Source organism: Borostomias antarcticus (assembly GCF_949987555.1).
Source record: "Borostomias antarcticus genome assembly, chromosome: 10".
Classification (NCBI taxonomy): domain Eukaryota; kingdom Metazoa; phylum Chordata; class Actinopteri; order Stomiiformes; family Stomiidae; genus Borostomias; species Borostomias antarcticus.
Window position 1 is genome coordinate 20639087 of NC_140243.1, and position 12500 is coordinate 20651586.

At 49.8% G+C, this 12500-nt stretch overlaps 1 protein-coding gene across 1 annotated transcript in view; it reads right to left on the reverse strand.

The window, feature by feature from the left end:
* Positions 1-976: 976 nt before the first annotated feature.
* fam131bb (family with sequence similarity 131 member Bb) overlaps positions 977-12500 on the reverse strand; it is a gene marked incomplete at both ends in the record, with an annotated part of 20459 nt that continues 8935 nt past the window's right edge. The window contains 9 exons of the mRNA XM_084444612.1: positions 977-1147; positions 1365-1604; positions 2086-2337; positions 3367-3686; positions 7149-7289; positions 7469-7684; positions 9600-9705; positions 10211-10246; positions 12387-12424. Of these exons, the coding sequence (XP_084300738.1) occupies positions 977-1147; positions 1365-1604; positions 2086-2337; positions 3367-3686; positions 7149-7289; positions 7469-7684; positions 9600-9705; positions 10211-10246; positions 12387-12424 (1520 nt within the window). The remainder of the gene's footprint in view (positions 1148-1364; positions 1605-2085; positions 2338-3366; positions 3687-7148; positions 7290-7468; positions 7685-9599; positions 9706-10210; positions 10247-12386; positions 12425-12500) is intronic.

Below are 12500 nucleotides of genomic sequence, written 5' to 3' on the forward strand. Positions count from 1 at the left end.
CTTCTGTAACATCCAGGAATGTTCTCTTCCTCCAAGCATCGGTAGAAACGGGGTTTGGAACTACAGCTCGTTATCGAGTGGTTCTGTTTTGGTTCTTGTTGGTAGGTCTCTGATCGTCAATTGGGAACATTAACATCACAGACGGTCTGAAGGCATCATCCGATCTGCTGGATTGCATCAGTGCAAAGATATCCACTCTCTGGCCCTGTTCCATTCACACCCCCAGACCTGTCAATCAAAACCACAGCGGCGCCGGGACTATGGATCAGTGCAAAGCCTATACAGGACTGTATAGTACAGGTACTCCATAGTACTCTGAAGAAACATGCATACAGAAAGACAGAGAAGGAAGCACACTATTTCGTAGTACAATCCTTATCTGAGCAGTGCTGTGTGTGCAGTCATCAGGATAGTCTGGTGCCCTTCTTGGGCCTCGGGGCCCCTGGGGGCCACAGCAGCAGAGGATGAAGACCCCTCCCCCCTCCCAACAGAGTTTAACAGGGTAAACTGTTCCAATGCAGGAATTTGGACATTGCAGTGTCCTGATCCAGATTCAATTGGCTTGTTATGATCAGATTTGAGGCGTTAATTATACGGGAGTTATGGAGTTATAATACATACTGTATGTTCCAGTATGTGATCTATATAGTTGACTATACGGTGTACAGCTGAATGCGTATAGTCTTTACTGTAAACAGAGTAGCTCTCCTGACAAGAGAGATAGTTTGGAAAAACTGTGATCTGTTATACATTATATATATATATATATATGTTTACATACACTTATACATTGATTTTTGTGTCTTTTTTGTGCTTTATTATAAAATTATTGTTATTATTATCATGTTTTATTACTATAGATTCTTATTATCATTATAAGACGCAGACGGAATCACGTCATTTGTAAAAAGCATGCATGTTTCGGTTCCCTCTCCCTAGTTTCACACATCATCTCATTTCCCATGATGCATCACTGTCAGTCTTCCTTCTCCACCTCCTCCTCATCCCTCCTCTGGCTGCTCTGTACGTCTCTTTGTCCTCCCTCCATTCCGTCCTCCTCCTCCTCCTCCTTATGTGGGATGTAAGGCCTCCAGAGAAAGGGGTGCTTCCAGCAGCTGTACTCTGGAGTCCGTCTCCTGACCGTCCTCTGGATCAGTAGTCTCAAGAGTTCGTCTCCCAACAAAAACAAAGTGTGTGTTTGATACCTGAAAATGAACAGATTAATTGATAAATATTGGACTATGATGCTCAGTCACTCCTGACTGGTGGGTCAGTCTGTCCGGAGCCTCCCGACCGCGTGCCGCTCAGTTGCTCGCCGCCATGCACGCCGCCGCCCCCTCCTCCGCCACCGACCCCTCCTCCGCCTCCTCCTTCTCCTGTAGCGAGTGAGCCATGCTGGAAGTGACATCAGAGGCCTTCCGCTCGGTGATTGGCTCGACCGGTGGTTGCCCGGGACTGCTTCCTCCGGCGGCGAAGTGCTGGTCCTCTCGTTGTGTGGGCGTGGTCAGCGTGACGGACTCTGGCTCCATGCACAGCGTCACCTCCTCTTCCTGTGAAGGACAGACAGCGAGCTTAACTCTGGCGTCGGCCTCCATCCTGGGCCGCTGCCCAGCAAACACACGACGTCAGGGAGACGTTCAGATCATGTCTTAATAACGTCCATCAGTCCAGAACCCCATTTGTACGTCTGCTGGACCACCTCAATATTCAAACGTCTGGCTTGGACCCCTCTAAGACGTCTGTGGACGTACAAAACGGGTTCAATATCTGAACGTCTAAAAAAAAACTTTCATCCTGGCTCCTAATTGGATGTCTTTGGATGTCCGAAAAAAACATCTAAAAGACATCTTTTAGACGTGTCTTTGCTCAGTGGGTGAGAACCATGAGCAATGAAATGAGTCATATTACTACGTGTCACATTATCCAAACTAGTCTTTATAATAAAGCCTTTTCCTCAAAATGTGCTGCTTTCGCTTTCTACAGAACTAACATTGCATCAAACTTATCTTACGACCTTAGGATATAATATTACGACCTCTGCGGTGTTATGACCTTAGACGACCTCTGTGACCTCTGTGACCTCACCTTAAGCTCCTCCTCCTCGTCCTCGTCCTCCTGCTGCTCCAGCAGAGGGGAGTGGTCAGTCCCCATGTCCTCCCCAGCGGGCACCGCCGACACACCCACGAAACCCCCAACCTCCGCCTGGTAGGACTCCGCCAGCCCCGCCCCCCACAGGTCCACCAATGGCGGGTGAGTGGAAGGGGCCAGGCTGTGGATGGTGCTGTTGGGTGTGGCTTGCAAGGACTGGTTCCCGCTATGTAGCCGGTGCTCCATGGACTGTTAGAACAAGTACGAGTCAGAGGTTCCTACAGTATACTACACACTACTGCTCCAGTATACTACACACTACTGCTCCAGAGGATCCTACAGTATACTACACACTACTGCTCCAGTATACTACACACTACTGCTCCAGAAGACCCTACAGTATACTACACACTACTGCTCCAGAGGACCCTACAGTATACTACACACTACTGCTCCAGAGGTTCCTACAGTACTGTATACTACACACTACTGCTCCAGTATACTACACACTACTGCTCCAGAGGAACCTACAGTATACTACACACTACTGCTCCAGATAGAGGTTCACTAATGTTAGAGACTCCTGCTATTCTGCACTAACTGTAAGCTACGTTATGAACGATCCAGACCTCTCAGGTCGTCTGGCACAGGCCTGCTTTCTGTCCCCAGAGTTAAAACAAAACATGGAGAAGCAACGTTCAGTTTTTATGCTCCACATATCTGGAACAAACTTCCAGAAAACTGCAGGTCTGCTGCAGCTCTCAGTTCTTTTAAATCAAGACTGAAGACTTTTCATTTTGCCGCTGCTTTTTATTAAATCATATCATTATTAATTCATACACTGCACTGTAGCTTTTATTCTTTTCCTGCATTTTGTTTTAAATGTCAATTTTTTGCATTTCGTTTTATATGACCTTTTATGTGTTGCACTTTGTCTTGATGCTTTTAATGTCTCATGTGAAGCACTTTGAATTGCCTTGTTGCTGGAATGTGCTAAACAAATAAACTTGCCTTGCCTTGCCTTACACAGAATAGTGTTCTAGACAGTGGCCGGAATCTGTATCCAACTTTGGGGGGGACATTTACATGGAAATTTTGCAAGAGTATTTTTTTGGGGGGACATCTTCCTACGCGGCTGTATGGTCATTTTGGTTCTAGATAAAGGGCCCTCTTGGTTCTAGATAAAGGGCCCTCATGGTTCTAGATAAAGGGCCCTCTTGGTTCTAGATAAAGGGCCCTCCTGGTTCTAGATAAAGGGCCCTCTTGCCAGGTGCTCACCTGTTGTTGTTGGTACTGCAGGAGCTGCTGATGCTGGTAGTGGTGGATCTGCTGCAGCTGCTGCATCTGACTCTGCTGCTGGAGGCTGAACTGCTGCTGCTGCTGCTGCTGCTGGGACAGGAAGTGGGCGGTGGTATTGGCGTCGTACCCCTCGCAGGAAGTCCCACCCCCCATGACGTAGGAGCCGGCGGCGGGAGACACCACGCCGGAGGGCTCATTGCTGATTGGCTCCCAGGCGTCGGAGGAGGAGAGGCAGTAGAGGCCCTGGGACACGTAGGTGTGAGGCCACACCTCCGCAGAGGAGTGGTGGAGGATCTGGTCTGGGGTGAGGACAGCAGGGGGGGGGGGGGGACAGCAGGGAGGGGGGGGAGGGGGACAGCAGGGAGGGGGGGAAAGGGGGGGGAAGGGGGGAGAAGGGGGAAAGCTTTCGTGTTTCAGTCTTCTGTCAAGGTGAGGCGAGGCTGAGATCGTTCTCCTGTCTGAGCTGGGGTCAGTCTGATCAAAATCTGATCGAATTCCACACAGACACACCGTACAGTAGCAAAGAAACCTTGACAGCTTTACCTTTGAGACCCCATTAGCCTGGAGTTAGGAACTGTATTTCACACTTTATTTTGAGGGGCTAAAGACAGTTGAACTACAACTCTACTGACGTGCAACAATGGTTACGGTTAGGGTTCGGATTAGGGGAGACTTAGCCGAATGCTAATCGTCAACAACCATATACAGACCATCTATAAGGGGCCCCTCAAGATAAAGTCTTACCAAGAACTCACATTGAACTGAAACCCAGATGAAGCGCAGTTGTAGCTGCAGTAATACATCAGGATTATAGTTCTGTTAAGCCACAGGCACGGGAGACTGACTTCCCAGCTTCTAAATAAAAGATAGATCACCCAACAACAATGCTGATATGAGTTAAGGGTGAGTGAGTCATCCTTGTTTAGCATCTCATACACCCATCTGTGTTTTATCTATAAACACGGGGACGAACATCCCCTCCCCTAGCGAAAACTACTATGATAGCCAACAGCTGCTGAATTCAAGCGAGTATCAGTTTGGCTTCGTTCGCTCGCGCCGGCCTGTCAAACCGAATGAGGATGGAGTAAATCCAGCTTATTTGCGGACACGTCGATGGAACATCGGCCTAACAAGTTGTAAAACGAAGCAAAGAATATATGATCTGACAAGGGGATCTCAAGGTATGAGGCCAGAGGCATTAGAACACTGCAATAGAGGTCTGACAGTACCGACATGATGACTCAACACTGCGGCAACATGTAGAGTAAATATATCCACAGCTAAAGGCCCCGTCCCTAAACTATTGAATGAGACGTTGTGATCAAAATGGGCAACCAAGATTTGTTAGAACAGCAAACCGTACAGCGTCACTGGATTTCAACATGACTCTGTCCGAACGCATTACTGCATGACAAGGAAGAATAGAGGGGTGTTTTAACAGACCGTATAATGAGGCTGAATACAATTTACAAAGTGTACAGTTTACACTGATGTCATCCCTGTTCCCCCGTGAGTTTGCAAATGTGAGATGAGTGCTGAGTTAACCCTGCAGACGAGACGAGGAGACAGGAAATAAGATGCCTTCAAATCAAATCAAACTTTGCTGTTTCTCTTATGAAATATCTAGCCCATGTTTACTGCTCTGTACTGTATATTTTCTTAGCCAATAGAAAAACATACTCCAGGAGCTTGCTCGATCGTCTTGTTGAGAGGGGTCAGGGAAGAATTTTTACAGCTCACTTTTCTGGCCCCCGGGTGAAACTGTTTTTTTGCTTCCCTCTGGAATATGTAGGGGTGGGACGTATGCCCACCTCCCTTGTTCTCTGTAAAGCGCATTGTGTTGCCTCTGTGTATGAAATGCGCTATACAAATAAAGTTTGATTTGATTTTATTTGATTCTGTAACATTTCAAATAGGTTTTTACTCAGTTTTACTGTACAGCTAACTTGACGACTATTTTGTTCTTGTTTTTTTCATTCAATTTCTTGTTTCTCGGTAGAGTTTCAAGGGTCTGTCATTGTTGTAGTTACAGTGGTGCAGTCGTAGTACTAGTAGTGTCTGTTTAGAGGCTGTATTGTCCATGAGCTCCTCATACCTGGAATACTCTACAACAGACTCTAAAGCTTGAGGTTCTTCCTTCAGTCACAAAGTTTAAATCCTTGGCTCTTGGCATTTGTACTTCAACCTGTAATTGTTTTTAATTATTATTATTATTAGGTGGGCTAGCTTGCAGAAGCTAGCCCAACTTGTGATATTCCCACTATTTCTTTCTTTATTATTATTCTCCTCAGTTTTTTGGCCCTTAACTACTTCTTCATACTTTGTGCTAGAAACTTCATTCAAACTTTAAAATGTTCATCGTCTTTAGCTGTTTCTCGGATGTATTCAGATTTTTTATAGTTTTTATAGTTTTTTAGTAATTTAACTTTTAATAGTAATTTTTGTGCCATTGAAACTGCTGGTGGAATGTTCAGTATCATTATGTTTTTAGAGTGGTGGCAGCTGTTGCTTTGAAAATATTCACACATTTTGTAAACTGCTGGCACTCCTACAGTTTTGAAAGCTCACACACATATTATACATCAAAACATTCACACAACTGTGCTGATTCGTACAATGTAAGTATCTAAGCTGTGTGACTTACCGTTTTTGAGGTATGACGATTTGTTCGGCAACTGCGCTCCCCATTGAAACATATGGTGCCCCACTAACTTTTGAGCTGCTAATTTTGCATTTTTACCCTTTTTCTAACTTGTCGCCATGCCTACAGTGTTTAAGCTATACAGACATATTATACATAGAAATGTTCTGCAAATTCTCAGGATTCCTATGGTATCAATATATAAGCTGTAACATTTATAGTTTTCGCGATAGAGCTGTCTGAAGCGGATCATGTCTAGGATCAGAGTGTCAGTTGGGATTAGAGTGTTGGCAGCTGCTGCTTTTTTTGAATTTCTGTGCATGTGCAGCCTCTCTTATAGGTACAGGCACCCTATTATAACTAATGTGGTAGCACAGAACTCAGCCAAAGTGGAATAGAGACACATGATCTTCACTGGTGGGGGCCGGGGGGTAGCAGCCCTTACTGGCTATGACCAAAAGGGGCGGAGCCTCGCCACAAAGCCACTATTCACGCCACAGAACCCACTTTTCAGCCCCTGAGTGGGCTAGAGACACACAGTCTTCAATGGTGGATGCATGGAAATTGCCCAGAGGTCACTGTACTGTCCCCGACTAGCTGTGACCCAAGGGGGCGGAGCCTAACCAGCACGCCACTATTCACGCCACGGGCCCCACAACTCAGCCCCTGATTGGGCTAGAGACACATGGTCTTCACCGGTGCGGGCGGGTAGGTGGCCCGGAGAGATGTACACTGTCCTCGACCAGCTCTGACCTGAGGGGGCGGAGTCTCACCACCAGTCCACTGTCCACGCCACAGACCCCACAACTCAGCCCCTGAGTGGGCTAGAGTCTTCGCCGGTGGGTGCATGGAGATTGCCTGGTCCATAGTAGTTCTAGCAGAAGCTGTCATATTCAGCTGCAGCAGCTAGCCCACCTCACATTTTCTCCAGGAAATCTAGTTCTAATTATAAAAATTCTAGTTATTATTATTATTATTATTATTGTATATTGTATTTGTTATGTTGTTATTTGTGTATCTGTGTGAACTCGTCAACACTGTAAATGAGGGAAACCTCAGTGCTTAACGAGTATAAATAAAGGTTTGAAATGAAAAAGCTTAAGTATTTTCGGAGCCTTACCTCTGCTGGTGATGCTCTCCTGGTTGACCTCGCTGAGATGGGCCACACTGCCCTGGTTGGACCCTGACATCAGGCTCTCCCCGTCCATCGAGGTCCACGCAATGAGCGTCGCCTCGGAGATTGCAAACTGCTTCAGGATACCTGGGGTCAGAGGTCAAAGGGTCAGCCAGTCAAGGACGATGTCATGACTCAGGTCAGTTGCCTGGCAGCATGCATGATTAGCTTCGGCTGACAGCGCACCCGGCTAATTATCTGAGCTACACGCTGATTTGACTGGGGGTTACCGGGGGGGGCGTGTGCCACGGCGTCCGAGCCCTGACCTGCGGTAAAGCGCGCCTCCTTCTCGCCGTCGCTGAGGTCGCTGTAGGCGTCGTTCTCGATCCGCCTCTCATTGGCCAGCTCCTGGGTGGTGACGCGGGGCCTTCCGGAGTCCACCGTCTGCATGCCCCAGTTCTGCCACTCGATCATGTGGGCCACGCGCCCCTGCGCCATGCCCGTCGGTTTGGTCACCCGCTCCTTCATAGAACGAGATACTCCTGGGGGCGCAGAGGAGGCACAGAGGGAGGGAGGGAGGGAGGGAGGGACAGGGGGTGAAGGATGGTCGGGAGGGGTTAGGGTTAGTGTGAGGGGGGTTAGGGGGTTGGGGGGGTGGAGGGGTTAGGGTTAGTGTGAGGGGGGTTAGGGGGTTGGGGGGGTGGAGGGGTTAGGGTTAGTGTGAGGGGGGTTAGGGGGGCGGGAGGGTGGAGTGGTTAGGGGGGCGGGAGGGTAGAGGGTTTAGGGGGGTGGGGGGTGGAGGGGTTAGGGGGGTGGGGTGGTGGAGGGGTGGATGAGGTTTCAGGGAGGGATTGAGGCCGAGAGAGAGAGAGAGAGAGAGAGAGAGAGAGGAGCAGAGGAGAGGAGAGGATGAGGAAGAGATGTAATTGAAGGAGAGGGGGAGGAGCAAAGCCAGAAGAAGGCAGAGGAGGACGGAGAGATGGAGAGATGGAGAGAAAGAGGGAAGGAAGGAGAGAGAAAAACACGCTCCATTATCACCTGTTGTCACCAGGCAAGTGGAGCCGCCTGCTCCTGTCTGCCCCTCTGAGGAGGAGCCAATTGGGGCTAACGAGGGCTGAGACGAGGGTACATACTACACTGAACACCGGGGTCTCGATCAACACGGCGCGTTGATGCATGGCGTTAGCATGGCGGGTGATGGAGACGACACGCGTGTGCTTAATGAGAATGAGGCGGGGGAGGGGGAGGGGGGTCGCGTCCGCACCCCAAGAGAGGCGTCGCGGGACCGGGGAGGTTAATTGGGGTGAGATGGGGGTGGAGAGTGAGTAATGAGAGCTTGCCTTGTTGACATGATCGCTCTCACACCTCTGCGAAGCTACGCTGGGTAAGCAGAAAGCCCCGGCCGCCCTGGTCCTTTCTCCGGATGAACGCAGAACAGTCAGGAATCGGTCGCCGTGCTTGGCATGCGGCCTGATGTTTGCATAATAGATTCGACTGATGTTTAACCGAGGCGATGGCTTTAATACAGAACTCCCCGTGTGTTTGATCTGCTCTGAGGGCGGTACTGAATATGCAAATGATGTTTATGAATTAAATATGGGATTTTGATGATGGGAATGTTGGGACTACACTGCAATCTGCCACTGCTGCACTACATGGCTCAACACTGCCAAACATTTCACTGCTTTTCACTGCACTGTAATATTTAATATTAAATATCATTATTCTGATCAATTCAAATGAGAGTATTCTCTGCTCAAGACATTGTCATAGGCCTGTCTTATAAAGTGAGGTATGGTCACACCCACACTGTTTATAATGCTCTGTTTTCCTGGTAATCTTTGCTCTTGGTGGATTTTCCCTTCTCTGAGAGTCTGACTTTGCAAACTCGTGAACTATTTGGAATAAAAGTAACCAGCTTGGACTTGCAAAGATGAACCTCGGCGTTCTCGACTTCTCTTTTCTGAATTATTAGAATAAATCTATAACAGCACTCAAATGCACCTCACTGCATGATAGATTTACCCAAACAGCTCAAACTGCTCTGAGAGCACTTCACTGAAATCAATGACACACACACACACACACGCACACACACACAAACACACACACACTAAAACTACACTATGAGACAACAGACCAGTAAAAACACCACACAGACACTGACTAGTTCAACGCTTTTTCACAACCACTCAACAAAGAAGAATCCACTACACTTCCCACTTATCACTCAACTCCTCAAACTACATAATGATGCATTGTGGGTAGTGTATGTTTTCTAACTTTGTCATTGGACTTTGGATGTTTTCCATCAATGGGGAGCCATTGACGAGTAGTACCACAGCGTGTAGAGGAGGTAATTCAAGGGAACCCGTTCGGGTGCCATGTTGGCTCTGGCGCCCATGCGGACGAGAGCCAACATGGGGTCAGTTTACCAGCCACAGAACAGACACACACCTGACACACCTGTCAGAGAGGACTTAGCCAGAGCACCGATCCCGTAGGCGTTGGAGTTGTTCCTCTTCAGCCGAGGAAGGATGGAGGTGGTGTCCTCCATAGACAGCTAGAGGAGGAGAGGACAGTGACAGAGGGATGGAGGAGAGGAGAGGGTGGAGGAGAGGATTTCGGAGGAGGTGCACCAGAGCACACATGTCGTTGGAGTGAAGCGGAAAGGAGAGGTGATGTATTTGGATTAATACATGTTATTTTGTGTAGGATTAAAAAACCACAGTACACCAATAGAGAAGAGACTCAAAAAGACTACATTTCCCAGAGCCGTTTTTGGAGCAGCTTGCTGCTCGGCGGTGTTGAGTTGCCACATGGGAAGTGTAGTTTTTGATCTGCAGTCAGTGAGACTATAGTGTACATTGACTGATAGCTCTGCTCACTTGTGCACCATCACTAAACTGAAAGAGACATACAGTAACGTTACAGTAGATGTGGGGTTGGCTGGGGGGTTGGGGGGGGGACGGTGAGGGAAATCAAATTAAAAGAAAACGGAAAGTAGAGAAAGAGAGAAAGACAGAAAGAAAGAAAGCTAGAGGAGGGAATGAGGTCACAACACTTACATTGATTCCTTCCCATGAAAATTCTGAACGTCCATGCTGAGGGAGAGAAGATAGAAGAGAGGGATGGGGGAAGGAGCGGAAGAGAGAGAGAGGGAGGAGAGAGAGATAGGGAGGGAGAGAGAGGGAGGGAGGGAGAGAGAGAGGAGAGGGAGAGATAGAGGGAGGGAGAGAGAGAGAGAGAGGGAGGAGAGAGAGAGAGAGAGAGGGAGGAGAGGGAGGAGAGGGAGAGAAAGAGAGAGGAGAGAGAGAGATAGAGGGAGGAGAGATAGAGGGAGGGAGAGAGAGGGAGGAGAGAGGAGAGGGATGGGGAAAGAAGGAGCAGGAGAGCGTAAGAGAGAGGGAACGAGAGAGGGACATTGACATGCAAGGGGGAAAGGAGAGAAGGCAGGGAGGAGGAAGGAGAGATGGAAGGAGAGATGGAAGGAGAGATGGAAGGTGGACGCGGGAGTTTGTACGACCGACATGCAGGATTGGAAGAAGAGGTAGATGAAGGGACAGAGGGAGAGAGAGGAGAGACAGATAGAAAGGGGTTTTTTTCTCCATGAAAAACAGGAAGAGGAAAGTCACAGACCAGAGCAAAAGAGGGAGGGGTTGAAAGGAGGATCAGTTCATAGTTGCTCAATTCCGTAAAGCAGAGTGATTATGCTATGAATGAATGTCTCTCTCCCCTCTCTCCCTTTCTCCGCCACGGCCAGTATAGAGGCCTGTACACTACATACAGGAGCCCGTATGTGTGTGTGTGTGTGTGTGTGTGTGTGTGTGTGTGTGTGTGTGTGTGTGTGTGTGTGTGTGTGTGTGTGTGTGTGTGCGTGCGTGTGTGTGTGTGTGCGTGTGTGTGTGTGGGGGGGGGGTGCGTGCGTGCGTGTGTGTGGGGGGGTGTGCGTGCGTGCATGTGTGTGTGTGGGGGGGGGGGGGGGGTGCGCATGCGCGTGTGTGTGGGGGGGGGGGGTGCGTGTTGTGTGTGTGTGTGTGAGAGAGATAGTGGTGGCAGTGGCAGTGTTGTGTTATAATGGTATCTCAGGCTCCAGACAGACAGGGCCGGGACAAACAGAGGGAGGAGGTGACAGAGCAGATAACACACCTCCCCCCCCCCCCCCCTCCACGGGCAGCCCCACAGCAGGGGGCAGGAAGGGACAGCAGGGGGCAAGAGAGGGCAGCAGGGGGTAGTAGAGGACAGCAGGGGGGCAAGAGAGGGCAGCAGGGGGCAAGAGAAGACAGCAGGGGATGGGGGGGGTTACGGGGGGGGGTGGTACAGGAGGGGGACATTGGTGGGCTATGGGTGCCAGGTCTCCCTAGATGTGCCACTGTCTCTCTCTCCCTCTGTACCCCCCCCCCCCCGCCCCCTCTGTTTCTCTCCTCCCTCCCCCGCTCCCCCCCCCCCCCCCTCTGTTTCTCTCCTCCCTCCGCCCCCCCCCCCCCCCCCTGTCTAGCGGAGGAGGAGAGCTGTCCCCCTGGACAGAGAGGGTGCAGGAGGCAGGAGCTGTGGAGGTTTTTATCCTCCTGTCTGTTGGAGCTCTGCCGTTCTAACCTTGATGCTGATGCTGGTTCCCTTCTCAGTTCAGAGGGACATAAAAAGCTGCGTGAATAATGGATCTACTAAGCGTTCGGTGGGTAGAACAGGAATGTTTTTCTAAATTTCAGGGCCTCTTTGCTGTCCCCAAAGTTACAGGCGTGGTCTAGCCGTGGCTAAAATGGAGGAAGCTGAGAGGAGGAGAGAGAGGGGCGGAGAGGAGGAGAGAGGGATGAGGTGTGAAAAGGAGGAGGTGTTATGCTTCTACGCGTCTACGGTGAGCCAGCACTGAGCCACCACTCTGTTAGTCAGAGGACAAGCAGCCGACGTCATAGCAACAGCGACGAGCAACCGTTAGGATTGGTCGTTCTTCCGGCTACTCCCCCGCCATTTTGGGTGTAGCGGAAGTTAGCGACCAACCTCGACATGAGCTACTGTAGCCGGGCTACTCCACTAGCGAAGCGAGTGGCGCTCTGTAGCGCCAGTAGCAGCTGGCTCTTTGAGGTAGCTAGCCGCCTCCTGTGAAACTGGACTTGCGTTGGGAGACATCTTGGATCCGCTGCAGAGTTGTGCACGCCACGGCTGGGAGCCATTAGGGCTCTACAGGACAGCTGTGCTGTGTGGATAAGAGTGGTGGTTAGAAAACAGCCAGAGAGGCTGGCTTACCTGTTCCCCGTCCTTCTGCACCGGCACGCCATCTGCCGCTGAGGAGAGAGAGAGAGAGAGAGGGAAGAGAGGGAGAGAGAGAGAGAGAGAGAGAGAGAGAGGGAGGAGAGAGAG